Source organism: Bemisia tabaci, chromosome 7 (genome assembly GCF_918797505.1).
Source record: "Bemisia tabaci chromosome 7, PGI_BMITA_v3".
NCBI classification, from domain to species: Eukaryota; Metazoa; Arthropoda; class Insecta; order Hemiptera; family Aleyrodidae; genus Bemisia; species Bemisia tabaci.
In genome coordinates, this window is record NC_092799.1 from 42,125,114 (window position 1) to 42,147,873 (window position 22,760).

General features: G+C 37.6%; 1 protein-coding gene across 3 annotated transcripts in view; it reads right to left on the reverse strand.

Moving 5' to 3' along the window:
- Positions 1 to 16,922: 16,922 nt before the first annotated feature.
- LOC109032959 (uncharacterized) overlaps positions 16,923 to 22,760 on the reverse strand; it is a 51,964-nt gene continuing 46,126 nt past the window's right edge. For 2 of the 3 annotated variants that reach the window (XM_072302329.1, XM_072302328.1), the window contains exon 3: positions 16,924 to 20,433. In XM_072302329.1, coding sequence (XP_072158430.1) covers positions 19,464 to 20,433 — 970 coding nt within the window. In that variant the 3' untranslated portion in view covers positions 16,924 to 19,463. Of the gene's footprint in view, positions 20,434 to 22,760 lie in introns of all 3 variants that reach the window. The other variant, XM_072302331.1, reaches the window with a different exon arrangement.

Genomic DNA, 22,760 nt, shown 5'->3' on the forward strand with positions numbered 1-22,760 from the left:
TAAGAACATTTCATGAGTGATCGGATATTAAAATAATTCGCTTTTTTCCATTTTTGGAATAAAGAAATGAGAGGAGATGGTAATATTTTGTAGAATTTCACCTAAATATAATGAAGATCATAGGCAGCTCACAAGAATATTCACCGAATTTAAAAATTATAATAAAAAAAAAAATTCAATTACTAATATTTCCAACAAATTTGATGCGATTTCATGAGATGTTCGTAAATTTTACACGCGAAATTTCGATAAGGTTTTCAAAGAATTTTTCATCCATGAGCATGACGTTTGTATGAGGCATTTTAAGCGAGTCGTGCACAGCTGCACGACACACAGTGGATAGAGTCAATCAGAGAGGTCGGACATGACATTTTTTACTAAATCTGCAAATTTTGATGTTTATCTCGTCACATTCGAAATTTTGAGGGGTAGTTGTAAAAGAAAATTTCCCAAGCAGACCAATGGAACCATCTTTATAACCTCTAAGTTTTGTATAAACGGAGTTTCAAGCTTTTAAAGTCTCCAAAGTTTGTCCGACCTCTTCCGTTGTCTCGATTCATTGTGCGACGATGGCTAACGAACAATACCGCCTATCTGCGAACTGACGATTTTGCAAAACGAAGAGAAAACTTCGCCATTTTTGTAAAATTAAGGTTGAATTTGCAATTTTCTCATTCACTACCTAAAGCGTTTTTGAAGCGCTTCCCTACAGAATTGGAAAAAAACTAAAATCATCAGCTTGCGTATTTATACTGTAGAATGCGGTAAAGTTACTAACTCATTTTTGCCAAAATTGTCAGTTAAGCTGTATTTTTCGTTAGCCCTCGACGAGTTTCCTCGATCGGACAGCAGCGCAGAACGGTGGCGAACATTTGACCACACTATTTTCACTCGACTAATTAAAAATCCATTACTTTTTAACAACTTGTTGGTGGTTCCTCGAGGCTACAACTTCAAAATAAAATCTGAGCTGTAGACACAATATTGACTCACGAGTTTGGAAACAACCTGAGCATCGCCTCCGAGCTTTTAGTCAAATTTTACGTGAACATGAGCGCGTGGAGCTTCACGAACCGACATGAGTGTGCACTAAGAATAAAAGTTCGGTTCCAGATACTGCACTTTGGTTCATGTCGAAAACAGGATTGTTTCGGTTCAGGTAACCGAAATTTTCGATCATTGAAACACATGTTTTACTTATTGAACAAAATTTCGGTTTCTATGACCCACTCCAATTTTTGCCTGCAGTCTGCACTGAAAAAAATCTGAATATCATTTCGCGAGGGTTATAAAATTTCAGTGATAAGACCAAATATTCTTCTCGTCGAAAAAATCCTGATCTTACTGCCGAGAAGTTACAAGAATACTTAAATGACATGAAACGATACCGACACCAAGCACCTTCGCGTATAGTTACGATGCGCCTAATATGCGTGCTTTCAAAATATTTCCCCAGGAAGTTCTCTCAAATTGAAAAGCGGATATCAATCGATTGAAAAGTTGGAACATATTGCAGCTTTCTGTCTGGTCAAGTGTGACGTAATTTCAATATAAGACGGATCAACAATGCCAACAGAATCAGTCTTCCATACAACCACGGCATAACGGAAATCTTATTTTCTTTTTAATTATTAATGGTGTAATAGATTGTTAGGAATGAACGCTCAAATTTTGCGATAATGTAGAAGGAAGTAACACGCTTGAATGTAACATACTTGAAATAATAGGCTCTACAAAACAAGAAACAACTGCACATATAGATTGAAGATAGGGGCCGTAAACAGAATACGTGACGCTATAAGTCGGATTTTTTTACTCTTCCTCCTCATCATAATGCACCCTAACATAAGTTTACAACCCCCGATAGAAAGTATTTAACCGTCTGTTCAACCCTTCCCCTCCTTCTCCCTTCCCGCGACCAAAATTGACCATTTGAGATAAACTTTAATTAAGGCATTCTCACCTCGCGTCAACTTTCCATCTTTAATTTCGAAGTTTGGCGCCCTCAGCGTCACGTATCCTGAACAACATTGAACACACCCGTAACGCTGGCTCAGAAACCCCCCCCCCTCCTTGGGGACGTCACGTATTTTTTGAGCGACACCGTCAATAATGATGTCATGCCGGTCTTCCGATACATGAGAATGTCCGAAGATGCCTATTTAATCTTCCACTCGTTCGAAAGTTTAAAGTAAGTAAAGAGGTAATAGACCCGGGGGTTATCCGAGTAAACAAACTGACGGTGTGATAAGAAACATAAACATCGGATTTACGTTTGACGAATAGGTTTGGTGACAAGTCCCGCCCAAATCCACCTCAATCCACGGACAAATTGAAAAACTAAAAGGAAACGATGACAACCATAATAAGAACATAAAAGGTGCAAAAAAATAAAAAAAATAAACAGAACATACCGTATCCATTGAAGCACTTAGCGTGGATCAAAGCCATTCTCACAAACACTGATAAAACTAAAAAGTACTGATAGCGAACAAATAAAAACCGTAGATCGCGAGACGAAAATCGAACGCGGTGCGTGAGCAGCAAGTTCCGTCACTCCGGAGTAAAATCACGCATTATCACGAGAAAAACCAGGAGATGATCGACCGCGGAGTCCCGACAGATTTCAGATGATACGAAACGCAGCAGTTTGAGCGGTGCACATGCTGAAGTTGGAGGAGGAACAATGCCCGATGGTGAGAGACAAGGATAGCGCTATCCTTGTTCGGTGTGCGAGCCGTGTGCGTGCGAGATTGCAGCGCTACTGTCGGACGTCCCTAGAAGCGACGATCAGCCGCGCACCGCCCACCGCACCGTCCTGATTCCCCGGCCAGCCGGCCGGAATAATTTTTCGTGTCCAAATCTACCAAGACCAATCAGGAGTGGACTGGCTCAAAATTTTTCGGGGGCGGGCCCGGGCCCTGCCGATCAAAATATTGAGGAGCCATTTTTATAAAGGTGGGATAAAAGGCTTCAAAGGAGACGAAATTGCCTGATCAGGCTCCTTAGGTTTGCCAAAAAGGGGGCTTCTGTGGAACACGTTGGACCAAAATTATAGGGGTAATTCTTCAGCCCTTTGGGTCAGTCTATCCCTGAGCCCATTATCTTCCTTTCCGGGAGGGATATTAATAGCGCCAGAATTTTAATTTTCCAGGGACACTGAAAACTGGTCACCAATGGTAGTTAGGAATGGACGTATTTATGCTACTAGTAATTATGTTGCACGAAAAGGCTACCTAGTAAAGAAAGACATTTTTAACCGATATTTAAAAAAAATTGTTTTGACATAAATGTAAATATTGTGTTAATATTGGTTAAATACTGTATGATAATAAAACTGTACTCCTATATTCTCTTTGGCATAAATACTGTGCCAATATTTTGGCTGGAAATACTGTGAAAGCACTTGTTGCTTGTTACGAAAATAAGTGATAAATATTTTTAAAATATGAAATCAATATTGAGTTAACACTCCTACGTCAATGCTGTACCAATATTAAAATTGCACATCCATTTCCTTTCTGCGTTTAGAAATTTGCCTTAAGCACATGGTTCCTTTAAGCATGTAAACGTCCAAACGAGGGGCTTGGAAGACAAGGCGAATAATTGCAGTTTTTGAAAAATTGAGACACTAATGAATTTAAGGAAAACATAGCCTTAATGCATGTTCTGTGAAAAATTCGCTTCCAAATTCCAATTTTTAGGCATTGAAAAGCTACTGTGAACTTTCTTTCCGCCATACATAAGGATCCATGTAATTTCGAAACTTCAAACACGTAATTTTCGAAGTAGCAAAAACTGCACTTATGCGTCTTGTCCTCCTAGCCCCTCAAATGTTGTTTCTGCTTGAATTTTGGCAAGCACATTATGGCAATGGCATTTCCAGGTACTTTCAAATATTTTTATTTCTTTTTTTTTTAACGAAGAAAAAAAAAACTGCTTGCGCGCGCAAGCTTCAAGAGTTGCATAAATAGCACTTAAAATACTTAAATATATTTGAATTTGCTCTTTTGCTTCTTGGGGCTGGACTGGTTGGGGAGGCTAGGAAGCGATCGCCTCCTAAGAATATGCCGCAGGGCCTTGCAGGGTCTCCCACGGCAAATTTTGCCCAGATTATTACTTATTTCCTCGTAATTTTATCAGATTTAAAAATTCTTTGGTCCGTTTAAGGCCTCAAATTTCTTAAAGTGTGTATTCGACGGACATCAAATGCCCCCTAGCCTCAAATTCAGAATATCATAGGGGATATCCATTGAGTTCCTGGGGCCTCAGAAGTGATGAAAGGCGAAGGAAGACTATAAAGTAAAATTTGTAGAAATGTCAGCGGTATCCTTGGAGCCTCAAAAGCGGCAAAGGGGCAGGAATCGAAATTTCACATTTTTTCAACACATTCAGAGATGTGTGTGGCTCCTCTGGTAACAAAACATTCAAAGGTGCCCCTAGAGGGCCTCAAAAGCGACGGCAGTATTCCGCAGGAATCAGGGTCGGACTGGCTCGCATCTGAGGGCGTAGACCCTTGGCTGGTTAAAGGGGTGTAATGTGATATCTCCTGGTAGGGCATTCCTTACGTAAAGAGGGGTTCAGAAAATATTGGCAAATCAGCAAAATTTTACGCTATTTTCAGGTTCAAAGTTTATTGATCGAACGGAGTGAAAATTGCAAAATTGAACGTGAAGCACAGCATTGAGAGCTCACGCTTCGCGTCATCGCGCCTTCAATTTTTCAGATGCAGCACGAACGTCCATCAAGTACGAATAGTTGTATCTCTGCGCCGTCGGAAACACGCATCCTTTCCCTCCCTCTTTTTCCATATTGTTTTTGTTTCCGTTTTTCTTATTCGTAATGTGAGTAATACAGTTTACGTGAGTAATACAGCCGAAGGTAGGAGAGATGTCTTCAGGCCTTTTTTTAACTTTTCTCCCGAATCAGCGCGACGCTTCATTGACAGCATAAAGCAGAGCATTGAGAGCTCACGCTTCGCGTCATCGCGCCTTCAATTTTTCAGATGCAGCACGGACGTCCATCAAGTACGAATAGTTGTATCTCTGCGCCGTCGTTAACGCGCATCCTTTCCCTCGCTTTGTTTCCATATTGTGTTTGTTTGCGTTTGTCTTATTTGAAATGTTGCTTCAAACTAGAGCAGAGCATTGCGAGTTCTCGACTCACGGCAAAAGGATGAAAGCGCAAATGTTTGAATTTTTTTCTGCAGCGAGAAAGCCAAAATTTTGAAAGTATAAAGGTTACGTGGCTCATGAACAAAACTTTCTTTATCTTTTGTCATCTTACTGCATTTACCCCTGTTTGGAACCTCAATACTTTTTTTTTTTCAGAAATAGATTGTCGGAACATTCCTCCTACGGCAATTCACTAGTTTCCTTCCGAATGAGCCGGGAGCTTTCAAATGAGATCTAGTAAGAGATCAAAATCAATTCTAATATTATAATTTTTGGATGAAAAAGACAAAATTTATGTTTCACTTTTAAAATTTATTTTATGTTTATATCCTATACATTTACACCTTTTTTGATACTTTTTTAAAACACTTTTACGATAATTTTTCCAAAATTCTCTCAATTTATTTTTAAAATTTTATTTTATTTCATTGATGTAAATTCAATCAATGTGTTTAAGCTAACAATGACTCAGAAATAAATTTTAATCAAGCAAAAACAAGTAATCTCCAAAAATTACGATCAAGATAGACAATATTTTTTTAAAGAAAAATATTTGAGTGTACTAATTATTTTTTTGCTTCTTGAACTTTAAATACCGATTACTTTCGGTATTTGTAATGTTTTACGCTCCATCAAAAAGAAGAAGGAAATGATCGATAGATACCAAAATGATCGTCTGTGGCGTTTCTCCAAAACTTGAAATGATTCGTTTTGGCTCAATACCCCTCATTTAACGCTCCACACTGGAAAAAAAAAACACATTGGATCTAGAGTCCAGACTCTTAAAAACATCGACAAGAAAAAGTACTCTTGATTCAATCAGAATCTAGCTTAAATCAAGGACCAAGCCTCTTAATTTAAGCGGATTTCGTTTTGATTCAAGTAAAAATCAGATTGAATCAAGAGTACTTTTCCTTGTCAATGTTTTCAAGAGTCTGGACTCTAGATCCGCTGTGTTTTTTTTCCAGTGCACAAGTATTTTGAGTGATGAAAAGAACGCTCCGAAACATAGCTGCTTGAGCGAGGAGTGAGGCTCATTGAAAAGGCCGAAAAGCTGAATCCGAAATAAAAATGTCATCGAAATGGACGGTTGGGTAGGAGGTGTAGCTGAAGATGTCTACCTTTTGATTTAGGTGATGATAACATCGTGTCATCGCAGTGCGCTCCTATTAGAGCATGATTATGTTTTTTTAATAAACTCTCTTGTCCCCATAACTTCATACTCCCCAGGGCTCCTTTGAAAAGAAGGATATGTCCTTTTACGTGTGGAGTTTGAAGTGACGACATGCGACCGCAGCGCACGGTGCGCGGTACGCTTATGTAAGTTCAAAGGCGGCTCTTCTCTAAGTCCCTGTAAAAAAATGCCTTCGTCTATCAGAGTTAAGGGATGAAGACGTAGGAAAAAATCGGGTGTTGTCAAGTTTACTCTAATTTAATTCCAATTAATTTTCTGGAAAACTTTGAACTTGTTCTACTGATAAAAAAAATTCGATGCGGAAAGCATGCTTGTGATGCTTAAACTCCTACGCCGTTAATGTTCTATTGGGCTGTTGGACAATAAAGAGACGAAACATCAGCCTTTTCGACAGCCGCTCAACAGCAACATTGTGAAAGGATCCTCTGGCCAGAATAAACATTGTGACAAGCGGCAGATCACTTTTCTTGGCGTTTCCCCCGAATTCGTGCGTCACGCCTCCAAAAGAGACTTGAAAGAAACTAGAACAACCTACGGTATAATGATGACGTGTCCGAAGACAGGAGACGTCGTGGATTTGGTGTTATATCCATGGCCCGAATTTTTTGCCAGAATATTTCAACGATGAGCGAATTTCTCAGCTTTCATCTGACGACCAGAGGCCGTGATCATATTCGTTTCTTAATAAACAGCTCCTTTTCTTAGGTGGCCTCATGGTTTATACTGTGATTGAGGGTACTTTGAGGGGTCCCTTTACATAACATCATAATGAGAAAAAGTTTAACGAACTCTAAACCATAACAACAAAACGTGAAAAAAAGGTGCAACAGATTGGAATTAATTTAGAATGCAAAAAATAAGAGTACGAAAGGTAAAAAGTCAATGGGCATAACAAACTTAAAGTTAAGGACAAACCATCCTTAAAATTCTCTAAACCAGCAAAAATATTTACTTTTTATTTTTAAACTCAAGGCAGGTCACCGTAAACCTTCGCAAGCGTCTATTCTCAATGTCATACTGTTAACTTTCACTCGAGTATTATGAAAAGTATCCTTTTATGATGTTATGTTAAGAACTTCTTTAATGCTGCCTTGGTTCCCCCTGCAAATCATATGAAATTTTCAAAGAAAAATAGCATTTTAAGGAATGACTATGAATGCGGCCCTTTATCAACTCAAGTTTTGAATTCAAAATCCAAAGCAAATTAAATGTTCTGTTGGCAGATTTTTGTTGCATTGAATAGGATAGATATGTCATGACAAGGCAGTGACTTAAATGTGTATAGACAAAATATAATTATATACTCGTTGAGAAAACATTTTTTGGGCTGGATAGAATCGACTGAGCTCATAATCGGAACCATAAGAAAAGCTAAGTAACTTTCAGTTCTCCTCCACTTATTTCAGCTTTCCTCGTCAAAGCACTCTATTTTTCTGAAAATTGTAGTGAAAAAAATTGTATTCAGAAATCATACGCACATTGCAGCATTGCGCTTGCGTGTCTGTTTACATACTTTGTCAATTGTTACCTGATTATCCTACGTTCAAACTCATGAAATTGTTCTCTGATTTTGTTTTATTTTCGAGCTTCATTCGCAAACCATTTGTCTATTACCACGTGCGTCAAGCAACTATTTTAACTCCCTGGAGATCAAATTGCATACCCAAATAAACGAAGGAAATCTGAACGAGGCCACAGATTCGTGCGACCCAGCGGTTCAACTGAGATATACTCGTAGCTGTCATGCACCGCGTGCAACTATTTTAACTCATCTGGAATCAAATTGCACATCCAACAAAATGAGGGGGCTTATGGTTAATCCGCGATTGACATATCCACAAATCAAATCGGAAAAAACCGTCCTAAGTTCCTTCATTTCATTGAGTGCGCTCTTAGATTCCCAGAGAGTTAAAACAGTTTTTCCTAGTCGAAATGTATCTATTCAATGCCAAATGACTATAATTTCGGCCTTAAAGAGCTTAGAGAAAAGCGTAAGAACTTAAGGAGAATGTAAATAAAACGCAAAAACGTAAGGAAAACTTAACAAAGAAAAAACATTATTTTTATCTCAATAGTTGCCGAGTAGCGATAGAGGCTTGAATTCCGATTTAAATTCATGGACATTTATGCAAGGTTTGATTCTGGATTTTAACTTGTAGCTCTAGTTGTGGTATGATCTTCGATTTCGGGATTTTTTAATTTCACAGGTTGCCCTTTGGAACATGAGGATGCAGGGCAGGATTGAGGCGCAAAGGCTGCTACTGGACCTTTAAACCTACAACCCGTTAATAGAGATGGGGAGTGGGCAACCGGACACTGAATCCAAAGGTTTAATTTGAAAACCCAAACAAGGAAGAGGAATGGGACCATATGAGGCGTCACTCGCCAGAAGCCGCGGCGAGCGCGGCGAGAAGTTTCTAAACAACGTGAATAGAGAGTGACCAAAGGTCAGTTCGTCATTGTTTACTGCCCGTGCGCAAACGCACAGTGTACTCGGCCCGACGCGACGGGGGTCGACATCATGCATTATCGACTTATTGCACGATGATTCGCAAGGTGTATTTTAAAATTGAACTGCATTTTGCAATTTGGAACTATAATTTCTGGCTCTTCTAGAAAAACACTTATGTAGATAGGGACACTAATGGCACATACGTTGTTTTCAAAGCGGGCTAGAACTTATAGTTCAAAATTGCAAAATGTAGTCCAATTAGTGGTCCACCCGTAGAGTAACTTGATAGAGAGAATACCGCCATATTGCTTTAGCTTTTTGATTGGCTCCTCTATCTTGAGCTTTATGGAGCTCTTAGGAAATGGCGGACGATGTGAGGAAATGAAAATAAAAAAGGGCTTAAAATGTAGTTATATAGTTTCAAATAAAACATCAGTAACCTAACTCATAAAAAAGCTGTCCTTTTGCAGTTTTGCATGAGAATACTCAAAACATTTTCTGCTAGTTTCTTGGGCTCAAATCGGAGTGTTGTAAGCATAGCCCAAAACGTGGCCACACAGAAGATAGCACATTCTGCTGTCTTGTCTTATATGAGTCGAATGATTAACATGATATAAGGTAAAACGCGTCGTTTTTTTTTTTTTTATTATTTTTTTATTTTTCTTTTTGTTTTGTGTGTGTCCCACTAGGTGGTTTTACTATCTGAAAAATTTCAAGGCATCTTAAAAATGACCGACAATTTTATTTTAATGGGAGGATTCGCGCGTGAATTAAAATTTTTCGTTCAGCCCCTACCGGGTCCATTTTCTCAAACTCCAGTTCTCTACTTACTGCTCTTTTTGGTAACATGGTAGTATGGTCAATTGCGATTTTGCATGTTGGAAACAGTATTTTTCCTCCATTTAAATCTATCAAAGATATCGATCTTAGGTGAGACAAGCTGCCTTCCCAAGAATTGATTGTTTTACATACATTTAAATTGAGGAAAAACAGTGTTGGCAACTTTCAACAGCCGCCACTGGGTGTGGACCGGTAATATTGCTCTAACTGGTCCCTTACCGCAAAGCATATAGTCTAAGTGAAGAACATATCTTCTGCAATTAAGTATGAGTTAGGTATCAGTTGCGGTTAAAGATATTTTTGGGAACCGATAAGCTTAAACATGTTTCATCATTTGCAAAAGGCATGGTAATTGAAAAAAAAAAATATTAAAACCGAAACCTGTTCAGCAAGATGCAACAGCTTATGTTGTTGTTTTTTTCAGTCTTCAGATTCTTGCCTTCATACGGCAGCTTTGATCAACATAATACTATCACCTGTATTACGGCAAGAGATACAATAATCGCACTAATTTGATTGATGACTCGTACCAAATACAGATAGCATTGTCATTATTTTTCATTACTCTGCTTTTAAATGTGATTAGATTGTTTCACCCCTTCAATTCACGTGATCTCCAGCAAATGAAAGTGTGAGATAATGCATGTTGCAAAATTAACCGACCACTAAGCAAAGGTAAGATATTATGTATTATGCTCAAAGATATTGGAACCTTATCTTCCTTAATAAAAAAAAGGAAAATGGCCAACTGTAAAAGATCTGCGAGGCCCGTTTTCGGAAAACGTAGGACATAGAAATAGAATTAGTTTTACTGACTAAAAATAAAACAGACACGAGTTTTTACGGCAGAACTTTAGAAAAATTTGTATCATCGAGTACTACAATGACATTTTTCTTTCCTATTATCGGCCTTTGTTTTTTCGTCCAACCCTACTATAAATTGACCCCCGATCAAAGAATTTTATAAAAATTATGAAGGGTCTAAAAACGGAACCAATTGGTAACCAGTAATTTTTTGAGCTCCTAAGAAATACATTTATATATTAAGTCGCTTTCACAGCGCAGCCTCGCGCTCTGCGACGCCCGATCGCCATTGCCCCCTATCCTCCCAGCGATCATCAGATATGATCTAAGAAATTATGGACATTAAAAAAAATATCAATCAAGTAATCACCAGATTAATTAGATTTTCAGAACTGCACATAACTGAAGTGGAATCTACACCAGGAGCAGTATGTTGTCATTTTTCAAAGATGCACGTGATCTCCAGGGTCATTAGCGTTTGGATAGAATGGACGTCAGCAAAAAGTTGTCCCTTATCGGCTGGGACAGTGAACCGGACGCTCGTGTTTGAAGACCATTTATCAAATTCGCACCAGTCGTGACAGATTTTACTCGGACCCAAACACAAAGCGATCCGGGTTTTTCAAAATATGACACTTTTTTTCTCAGTGCGGACAGATGGTCCAGGGATCAAGCCCTACCTCGTGAGCCTTAAAAATTGGACCTTTGCTTTGTTCGCTGACTGTTGCGAAGTTGTTCCTCTGACAGGCGTTTAGAGGAATAAGTTTACATGCTAAAAGTATGTGAGTATTGTAATGCACAAAAGTATTTCATAATTGTGTGTTTTTAAAACTTATTGAACTAAATTTGAAAAGCAGGGAAAAATGTCATTTGAATGGCGTTTGTTATGTTGATTTCTTGTAATTGAAAACCGCGAAACATGACGGCGACCATTTTAGTCCCGCGTGAGCTTGTGAAACTGGAGTGACTCATCTGTATCAAACATTTTCTTTCCGTGTTACAAACTTTATAAGTGGTGACGTCATCAAAAGCATTCTCCGTCATCTGTAATTGGATCCAAACAATACTGGAGACAGGCATCGCTTTTATGTGACGTGACACATATAAAGTCCATACGTTTGGGAGTGAAGGGCTCCAAAAGGCACAGTGGCCATGCGCTGAGTGTGAGGTTAGAAATAAATGTCAAACTTTCCTGATATTATTATGTTCCTCGTGATTTTTGAGTCACTTTCCACATGATACTGGACCTCATTTTTTCAATAGGGAACGATTATCTCTGGCTTATCAATAAAAGTACCTACATGCATAGTAAAACATATGAGACCACATATTTTGTTTTTAAAATGAACTAGCAAGTAATTCCATAATATAAAATGACTAATAGTCCTTTATGCTGTAGTAACGTGCAACAGGCCCATAAGCTTTTCCTGATGCACAAGTGAAAAAGAAAGGAAAGGGCAATCAAATTTCAGTAACCTGTAGATATACATTATGTGGAAAGCGGTTTTCGCACCATGTAGCGCTACTGGTCATCCCCACACATGCAAGCAAAGGAAATGGGCTGTCGGGAACATCGTCAACCAAACCACAACGCCACTACATAGTCTTAAAACGTCAGAGATAGTAGTTTGTCTTGCTGAGTGAGTCGAGGAAACGCTGTAGATAAGGGTATTGTCTGTCGGCCCCGAATGGGTAACTGTAAAAAAATAAATATGTATTAAACATACACGAGCAGAAACGAGGCAAATTTACTTGAATAAACTCCACGCTCATAATTTCGTCACCTTCCAGGCAAAGTATCACAAGCGCCATGCGACGTTTAAAAATTTCCGCCGCCATCTTATTTCTTTACTGAGAAATTGTTGGTTGAATCTGTTTGGAAATTTCACTAAATTTTATCGGCAGCACAAAGAAAATTCAGTGAAATTTTCGGACAGCTTCGTTGAACAATTTCTCTGTAAAAAAATAAAATAGCGGCGGAAATTTTTAAACGTCGCATGGCGCTTGTGATAGGTGATAGGCCTGGAAGGTGACGATTTGTCGATCCCCTCACGGAAAAACGTAACTACATACAAATGTTGCCAAATTTTCCCTCACAAATTGTATTTTTACGAGGAGAATATTGAGCTGTTTCTAACTGAAAATTTCACTGATTTTTCCTCTGATCTCATGCAAAAACGAAACCGAAGAGGGGTATCGATAAGGACCGTTTCTGAGCCGACCCTGAATTTCCTCAATTCTACGATTTTTTGCTTATTGAAGGTCTAAAATTTACGGAACGCATTAAATTTAGGTGGTTTTCGGTCTCTTTCTGGCCTAAATATGGATCTGAAGGCCAATTTTAGCGACAGATACGAGTTTTGCAGACTTCCGGTTGACCTAAGAAAGACCGAAAATGACCTAATTATGATGCATTCCGTAAAATATAGACCTCTAATGCTCAAAAAATCGCTGAGAGTTGAGAATACTTAACTGGTGTGGGCCCAAATACGGCCCTCGCGATACTCCTCCTTTTTGACTAAATCTGCGCAGGTGCAGTCTTGTAAAAAATTAAATTTTTGAAGTTAATTTTGCAACCCTGGGATGGAGTTACGTTCTTTTGTCCAGGAAATGACGAATTTCATATGAGCCGGCCATGTTGGGAATGGGCGGGGGCCGGGGGGTTTTATGCTTCTCATTGAATACGTTTGAACCGTTTTTAAAATTTTAACTTTACAACACAAACAGTGCTTATCAGCGGTTTAAAATTCTATTCAAAATGTAAATTAAGGGTTCCGATACGAAAGGAGGAGTCTTGAGGGACATTTTAATAATTTCGAGGAAAACGCGTTTTCGTTCAGTCGTAAATTTCATGAGAACATTAGGGTAAAACAAGCTTTACACCATAATACATATCGACGGTGAAACTACCAAACCGCACGTATCTCGGTTTGCGACGTCGCAGACTTCCTGTCACACTTTATTTTTTAAATGAAAAACTACTTGACGTCTAGTCTTGAAAATTTCTGTGATTTTTCCTCCTCGTGCGGAGAAAATTCTGTGAAAATTTCAAAGAATGATATTGATTTGGTCTACTTCAAAAAAATAAAATGCGAGCGTAGATTTTTAAACACCGCAAACGAGATACGTGGTTTGGTAGTTTCACCGTCGATATATTGAGGGAGATGAGCTGAGGTATTGAACTATTGTTTTTTACGTAGAGTTTGCACATATATATTAAAATGTGTTGAAGAATGTTAATCAACCACTTTATCCGATCGTCGACTCTTTTCACAGTTCATTTAATTCAGTATATCCTATGAGTAAGTGGATAGGATGAATTTTGACAAAAAGGGAAGAAGAATTTAATCTGACGTTGAAAAAAAAACTCGGAATGTTAAAAGTTTAAAAATCAAAAAAGAGAGAGTTGGAGGAAAACCGTCCGATTTGAGGTTTTTCCTTATTTTTTTATTTTTTTATTTTTTTTACTTTTACATCAGAAGAGGTGCGCTCAGTGGACAAAGTTTGACAAATTCGTTATTTTTTTACGCTAAAATTCCAATGCAATTAAGAAACTATGGGTGCAAAAAGTTACTTCTCAGTTGCAGTGTTTCAGAATCTTTACTGCTAATTCATATTTTAAAAAAGAAACCCATTCTCTGAATTTTCTGACATGTCTCGGTTAGAGCATTATATGTAATCACGTCATGAATATTTGATTAAAGTCCCAACGAATTAATCCGGAAAGTGCCCATTCTGCAACCAGCGCTCCGGATTCTATTTCGTCGCTCCTCTGAATTAAGGGAGTTTCTCGATTTCTGCATGGGCTCCAAAAAGCATGGATTTATATGGGAATCAGGGCTCACGAGGAAATTGAAATACGCCCATACGTCAGAGAAGCGACGGTTTAAGGGGATCACACATAAATTTCATCCCATTTGATTGTGTTCAATTCCATGACTTCGTCCTTAATCATTTGTGTGATAATCGATCATTCACGCCTCCCCACGCACCCAGCCAAAAATGTAGAACAGTAAGTTGAAGTGTGTGGATAACGTAGAAGATGAATCCGAATGCCAACAGACACTCATCAGTGCCTTCAATGTGTACCGCATGCCCGGCCGCATGTATGTTAAGTTGCAGGTTTTGAATATGAAGGCGCAACGATCGCTTTGCTCTCAACAGCTGTAAAGCGGCAGCGGTAGATGCTTTAATTCCGGCAATGAAGACGCCTTCATTTTTGAGACTTGCAATACATTATACATATCGCTAGGCGTAAAGTTACGATGAATCTTAGGGGTCATGCATTATCAGCATCTGCTCACCGACAAAATAAATAGTGAACCAGAAAAAAAAATCCATATTAGCGTAAGTTCTAAACTTTGATATTTCTTCTTTAATGTGACCTTAGATATTTAAAACACCGTATTTTCAACAGTTTGCACCTTGAGAGATTAACCGTTTCATAGCTATGTTGTTTATGGTTCTTAGGTATTTATACTACACCGTCTCTTTTTGAATCCTCTTGTCATATAACCAAGTACATGCTTCAACTATGTTTTTTTGATAGGCTTTATTTGTTACAAGCTGTAGATCAAATTAAGTACTAAAAAACATTGATATAGCTCAATATTTTATTTTATTTCACTGCTTGCAATATTCGCTCATCGCATTTTCTCCCTATTTCTTGAATGTATTCTATTGTTACTTACCCGGTGGTTTTCATGATTGTCAAATGACACATGATTGTCATGATGAATCAAAATACCCTCCAAATAATCATTTTTCATTCTGAGTCTTGTTTCCTTGAGCTTTTTTCAATCCGGTTGGCCGTATTTTGCCAGATGAAAGGATTCTGAGAGCTATATTCCGTCCTGATGAAGGAATGTCACTCCATTTCAAGGCTTCAAAATTCACTCAAACAAATCAATTTTTATAGGGAAATGACAGCGATTTTTTATCAAATTTTTGCTGATTTTGCTCGTACTGAGAGAAACATTGGATGCAAATCTAAGCCGTATATGACCATCAGTTTCCTGGTAAAAGTACACCATACGAGTTGAAATTTTGCAACGTAAAAATGTAGAGACGCTCTTCCCTGCATGTGGGGTACGACAATCTATGCTGCCGTGTTAAGGAAGAAAGCCGTGTAAGCATTCGAAAGTTGCAAAATTTCCTTTGATGAAATTTTTATTTTTGACAACATTTATGCAGATATTTCCTCGAAATTTTCAGATATTTTAGATTAAATTGCATACAAAATCGTCTGAAAATTTTGGAAGATAATATACGACATTTTTCCTGTGATTTTTGTTTCTATCGGAGTAAACCTGGCAACGTCTGAAGGCTTATACGGCGTTCTTCCTCAGTAAGGCAGTATGGTCCGTTTGTTCAGCTGCCGTTTTACTTTTCCTTGAAATAAGCTCGCCAAATAAATAGCGAAAAAGTTCATTGAACCTTTTTAAAAAGAAGGTTCATGAGGGTTTTCCCCAAAAATTGTCTTCACCAGTGCTAACAGTCTGGCAGTATTCGCATGTTAACACGGCGCATTTTCCTAGGAAGGAGGAATAAATATCTCACGAGTTCAAACCATAATATAAATTTCTCAAAAGCTAGATGGTACTTGCTCCTGATGAAACGAGACTTTGGCAATTATTATTTCATAATGAATTGGATTTTGCGCGTACTGAGAGGAAAATTTTATGCAAATCTCAGCCATTTATGACCATCAGTTTCCTGGTGTATTTCCAGGTGTATTGCCAGGTGTATTGCCAGGAAGTATCCTGGTGAAGTCATTGAAAATACGTACTCTGCATATTACAGACAATATCAAGCAGCGGATAACATGATTCGCAGCTCAGCCATTGTCAAAACAGAGACTAGGAAGTTATAAGTCCTCCTGATCATTCTGTTGGTGAGAAAAATTGCCTGATTAATTAATCAGTTAAATGGAAAAATTCCCCAAGAATTCGCCTAATTGCACGTGTCTCGTTGCAAACACCTAACCGTAATTTTGGGGAGGGAGAGAATTTGGCCCTTCAACCCCCTTCCCCCTCCTAGTGACGTATTTGTCTTTTTTTATAATTTCCGGTGATAATTACTTTTTCCATAGAAAACTTAAGCAACATATCACCTTGGAACATTCAAACAATTTTCCCGAGAACAGACGCTATTACTGTTGCGTTCTAGAACAGTGATATGCAGTGATGTATCTTCATTGGTGACTTTGTAACAGGTTATGTTATTATTATTATTTGGATCCAATTTGATTGAATGTAGAAAAGTTATGGCAACATGACCACCAATAACGGCGATAAAAAAAATACTCATACAATTTTGAGCTACAATGTTGCTCAGTTTTCCAATACAATAATAAAGCCTGCGAATAAAATACGTAACGTGCAACGCATGTAATGCTCGTAGGGGGCGCCTTTTTTTGTACCACCGTTGATAAACTTCTAAAAGAACTTTTACTACAGGAATTTCTGGATATTGCACTCCAAAAAGAAAGTGGCTGGCATAAAACTCAAAAATAATAAATCACAACAAAAATGTTTATTGATCATAGCAAAAAAAAAATCAACAGAATTTTTTTTATTTTCCATACAAAATTTTTTCCTACACAAAAATCAGTCTCTTAATTTATGAAGTTTTCAAATGAAGAGATTTGTCTTCAAAATTACACAAGTATTATATTAATAATTTTGAGTGAAGGGTGGAGCAGTAGCAAAATGTGTCTCTGCACAAAATGAAAGTTGAGAACTCGGAAGGTTCAACTAGTGGTTTCTACTGTCCGCTTTCTTAAAACACAAAATTGAGATTCACAACACGAAAAGCGAGATAAAGATTGGCCTAAATTTTAGATATCAAAAATACGAGAGTATTGAAACAAATTGATATGTGTGGGTGGACATTCCAAGACAATTACAGTAAACTTAAGTCGGATGTTTCATCCTGGTTGGCTCGTCAGAGTTTTGTGTATATCAAGATAGATACTAGTTCGTGACTAAAGTTCAAAACCTCGTATTTTGACTGCAGGATTTCAATATTTTAATGCATCATGTTTTATCTATTCTTTGGAAAGAAAACAAAAAATATCATGACTTTTTTTCATGAATTTTTCTTTTCAAAAAAAATGTCCAAGTATGATGTTGATTTTTTTCCCTTCAAAAATTTATGATCAGTCGCAAAAATTTGAAATGCTGCAATTAAGAAACGCGGTGTTGGAGTTTGTCGGCTCCCTTCAGTTTTCAATTACGGGATATATTTTAAACTGCCGGACCTCAGCAATAGCGGCAAGTTTTTTGGAGGGAACTTAATAAATCTTACTTAAAGTCGATAATAAAAGACTAGATGTTTTTCTCTCGTACGAATAAAACAATTTATACAAAATTAACTAAAGTCTCTGTAAAATATTGATGAAAATCTCCGGACTGTACGCAATCCTCGAAAAATTGAATACAGATTTCAATGAAAGATAAAAACATCAGTAACGCAGAGCGTAAAATAAGAGAAAATCAAATGAAATTAAACACAAAAATAAAAAATAAAATAAAATGCGAAAGTCTCCCTTTTCAGACTTAATTTTTAACCGATATTAAGTTTTTACAAACATACGAGTAAAATGAGCAATTGATTTGTGTCATTATCTTAAGGATACATTTATAAAAAAAAGAAAGAAAAAAAGTATCCGGGCTTTGACATACAAAACGACGTGGATCATTCATCCTTTTTTAGTAACATAGAGTTAATATGGCTCCATTCACAAAGTTACCTCACAATTGTTATAAAGTACGATTTTTCCTCGTGTTGATTAACGTAGGTACAAAAAATTGCACTGTCCCCGGCGTTTGCGAAAACAGACGGATTAAGCACCAAGTCACAGCCTTCATGACTGCATTATTCAATTTAATAAATTACTAAAAAAAAGTTATTACTAGCGTTAATAGAACTTACATTAAATGTATAAAATAATAGTGAAGAGAGATTTTTTTTTCTTTATATCTAACGTAAGAATAAATTGCTCTAGAGGGGATCAGTGAATTAACAGGGAGGAACCAATTTTCATTCATTAAACTTATGAGAAATTAGCTTTTCGGGGTTTAAAAGGCGAGGGATCTATATGGTACAAGCAAACTTTAAGAGTCTACATAACTTTTCACTAATATCCTTTCAGCTTTATCAAATAGCGGTTGATATTCTCTCAGAAGAAATTGAGCCTATCTATTAGGCATTAATGTATTCATCAATGTTCGTAAAAAGAATGTGAGATCCAATTTTATTAAAAACCGTGTTTATTTTTAGGGATAGCCTTTCTGGTAATTAATGGATCTAAAACCAATATTGAGCAATAAAATCGCATGTAATATTTTTCTCATTAACCAGCCAAAAAAAATGTCCAGAGAAGTACAATTAAGAATTAAATACAGGCATAGATAATTTTTTCAACAGATAAGGTTTATGGATAGATTAGTTATTTGTTGTAAAACACATACATCAAACAACACGTGTTTTTCAAAGTGTTAAAACTGTATAAGCTATAAAATTCTGTTCGTTGTAGTAACTCGCAAAAATCAATTCTGGATTTGTCTTAAAATGTGTTTTGAGTTGATGGCTTCATACTGCATTTTCCGGTGAATGAGGGATACAAACAAGTTTAAAAGTTCAAATTACTCATACAATGAGTTTTATGATCAATAAACTGAAACGAGGCGCTGAAAATTGAATTGATAACAGCAATATTTCGTTTTAGCAAAGTTGAATTCAAAATAATAAAAATCACTAACACATCATTTTTTTATTTTTTTTTTAGAACTGGTTGTATCTCTTCATCCACTGGAGGCCTCAATAATAATTTGCGGATCATAATTCTGTGTCTTTCCATAGAAAATATACTTTTTCAAACATTAGCTCGGCTGCTACTAAAGTTTGTGTTTGCATACAGGTAACTCAATTAAAAAGGATCATTATGAAAGTATACAATACATATAAATACGATTTTTGAAAAATTGAATATAACCTACGTTGGATCGGTGTTTAGAGGGGTAGTATTATCCATCACCTCCCCGGGCAAATGGTGTTTCCAGCTTCTGAATAAGTACCTGGTGAATTTCCTTAATTGTCTAAATTTACAGTAAGTCGCACCCTGGTCAGATTCCAGCTGTTGCGTTTGTATCAAGAAGCCTTTCTCCTTGAACGTCTTCTCCAATTTTTCTCTGGCCAGTGATTTCCTACTCTTCCTCTTGTTTATATTCATAGAAGTATTGTTTACACTGGGTGTCGTAACATTATTTACAAACCTATTCTGATTGCATTTAAACGGCTCACTGTTGCCGAGGCTATATTTCAAGTTCCCCGTGAAATCTACGGAGAGCATTTTTTTCTCCTGTAAAATCGGCACGGGGCCACCGGTGAATTTGAACTTGCACATTGAGACTTCGTTATTACTAGGGCATGGACCGGTGGACTGAGGCTCGGGGATATGAAATCCGGGGAAATTCCTCATTCCGGGTGACAAATTGATACCGTTATAAATATCACAAGGCTTTACGGGGTTCGGTTGAGGATGGACCTTGGACGGAGCCGTGGAGTTTGAGTGGTTCAGGTCCCTGAGACACAAGTTGAGCGGTTCTTCATCCAAAATGGTCGTTCCGTAGTTCTTGTAGATCAAATGGCAGATGTCGGCTTTTTTGGGCTTTCGTCCACGTCTAGGTCTTGCGTTGTCCAGAGTCATTTCGCCCATGTATGGTAGGTCCGTGTAGCGGACTTGACAGGAATCTGGCTTTTTCGTACTCATCATTTTGACACCCCCGACGCCCATGGGCCCGGAGCTGCTCGAGGATGATGATGAATTTGATGCGGATTTGGCCTTCATTGCTGCTGCGTTCGCGAGGGTTTGTTTCGACAGAGACGCCTCGTAGTGGTCCAGGTATTCGGGTGGCAGAGCTTGGTGGTGGAACTTCAACTTCCAGCGGGATTTTCGGCGGCTCCTGGAACAGAATTTGTTCGTCAAATTAAAAACTTGCCATAATAAAATAACAGGAAAACAGTGAAAATGGATTGCATTTTGCAAAAAGGAACCACTAGCATTGCAATGATGCTAAGATTGTGCAACTTCATCCTTTGCAATAAAATTGCGGAAATTGTGAAAAACTATGAAATTTAGATGGTAATTTTTGTCTTAAATTTACATTTTTTAGCGAGTAAAATAGAAACTATTAAGGGATAATCGGGTTTTTCCTCCAAGACAAAAGAAGTTGCACAATCTTAGCAACATTGCAATGCTAGTGGTTCCTTTTTGCAAAATGCAATCCAATTATTAATCAACTTTTCTCACTGAACACGAGGAAAAAAACTTCGTGCACAGGAGCCGAAGTTGAGGTCATATGGATCTCTGGAGTTTTCGGATTACGCACCCGAAAACTTGAAGTCCAGCTGCTGAAGTTTGGGTCAGACACCTGAAGTACTTTTGTATGTTTTGGGTGTGACCCAAACCCTTCGGTATATACCGAAGTACTTCAGATGTCTCACTCAAACTCCGGCAGCTGAACCTCAAGTTCTCGGACGCGTGATCCGAAAGCTTCAGAGATCCATATGACCTCAACTTCGGGTCCCATGCACGAAGTTTTTTCTCCGTGAAGAAAATAGTTCTGTTCACAGAGCTCCTGCACTTTCTTTGTTACAGCTATAGAAGTTTCGTTTATGAGAACAGAGCACTTTGTGCTGTGCTTACGATCGAAGTTCTGTTCTCACAACAGAAAAATTCTGTAAGTATAAGATGCGGAGCTCTGAGAACAAAAGGTTCTGTGATTAGCACTGACTATTTTTCTACGTGCTGGTTGTTATTAGCTATTAAGGACTTTAGATTATAAATGATTTGCAAAACATTGATGAAAACATACGTCTATAATCCAGAGAAAATAATTGATGGCACAAATATGCCCGGAAAATATCGAGGATCTTCTGGAATTCCTCTGACTTCTCGTAATTCGACTGCGTATTTGGTCATTTTTATACCAACGATTTATAACTGGTGATTTTTACTAGAAGGCGGAAAAGATACAAAGAATTTCCGATAATCGATAACTCTCTCGAAAATGTGTAGAGTGAACAACATTTTTTTCGCAGTGACAAAGATCTCGTTTTCTGATCGTTTCACTTCGTAAAAGTTTTGAAAATTATTGATTTTAGTTTCTTTTTGCTTTTATTTTAAATTATATTCTGTAAGGTTATCTGTTAACGCAAATGTTGATAAAAAAAAGTTCGGTCGAATGAACCCTTGACATGTGTAAACTAGAGAACGGAATGAATGCACAACCAAAGTTTAAACATAATCAGAAAAGGGGCCCATCTTAGGTAGATCAGGTTTGTTATACGGCCAATAATATCTACAATCAAATAAATTTGGAATTTTTTCAGAGATCAATATGTAAATCCACTCGTTGTATCAGTTCTGAACAGTGCACATTACCGTATGCAGCTTCATCATGAAACGCCTTCAAATTGTGCCGCAGGCAACACAACGGGCACACTGTGCTTCTAGGTTCTCGAGTAAACATATGCTCGCTGTGTCATAGACGAGCATTCTTTGACCGTTCGAATACAGTCAAATTCATTTCATTTATAGTATTCATCTCCAGAAGATTTTGTGAATAATTTCCGCAGGTTTTTTTAATTTAAAGACACGATGATGGAAGAATTTTTAGACTTATCTTTAACCTCTTAGAGCTATAAAGTCAGTAAAAGAGAAAAAGAGAGTGAAGAGGAAAACATACTAAATTAAACGAAGGACGAATTGTTTTTGAAACTTTGTGGTGATACATTTTTTTGGGAATGCTTGAACGTTGGAAAATTTTTGTCTACATTTGAATCTTTATAAAACCCTTAAAAGGCGAGGAGTGAACTATTTACGCCATACGTCCATTTTAGTTTTCTCAGCTAGTTTATTTCATTCGCAACTAGAGTTAATATTGATAAGTTTCATTGTGGAGTATGCATGAACATTAATCTCTAGTTTTTAAGTTATTTTTTTATAAATTCTGAACGATTCATGGGTAGAGTCCCTTTATACTGAGAGTCAAGACAATTTGAATCCATTTCTGATTGGTTCCCGTATTTTAGGCCTTCGCTGTGTCACAACGGGAATAAAGATTACATTTTCACCGATTGCAAAGATTATAATCTGGAATGGACCAGGGAATTACGGGTTCGGCAACGAACAAACGGAATGAGAGGAGGAACGGAGAAAGGCATTTGAGAATGGGCCGATCAAAGATTACAAAAAAACGTTCAATTTCTGTAATCTTTATTCCCGTTT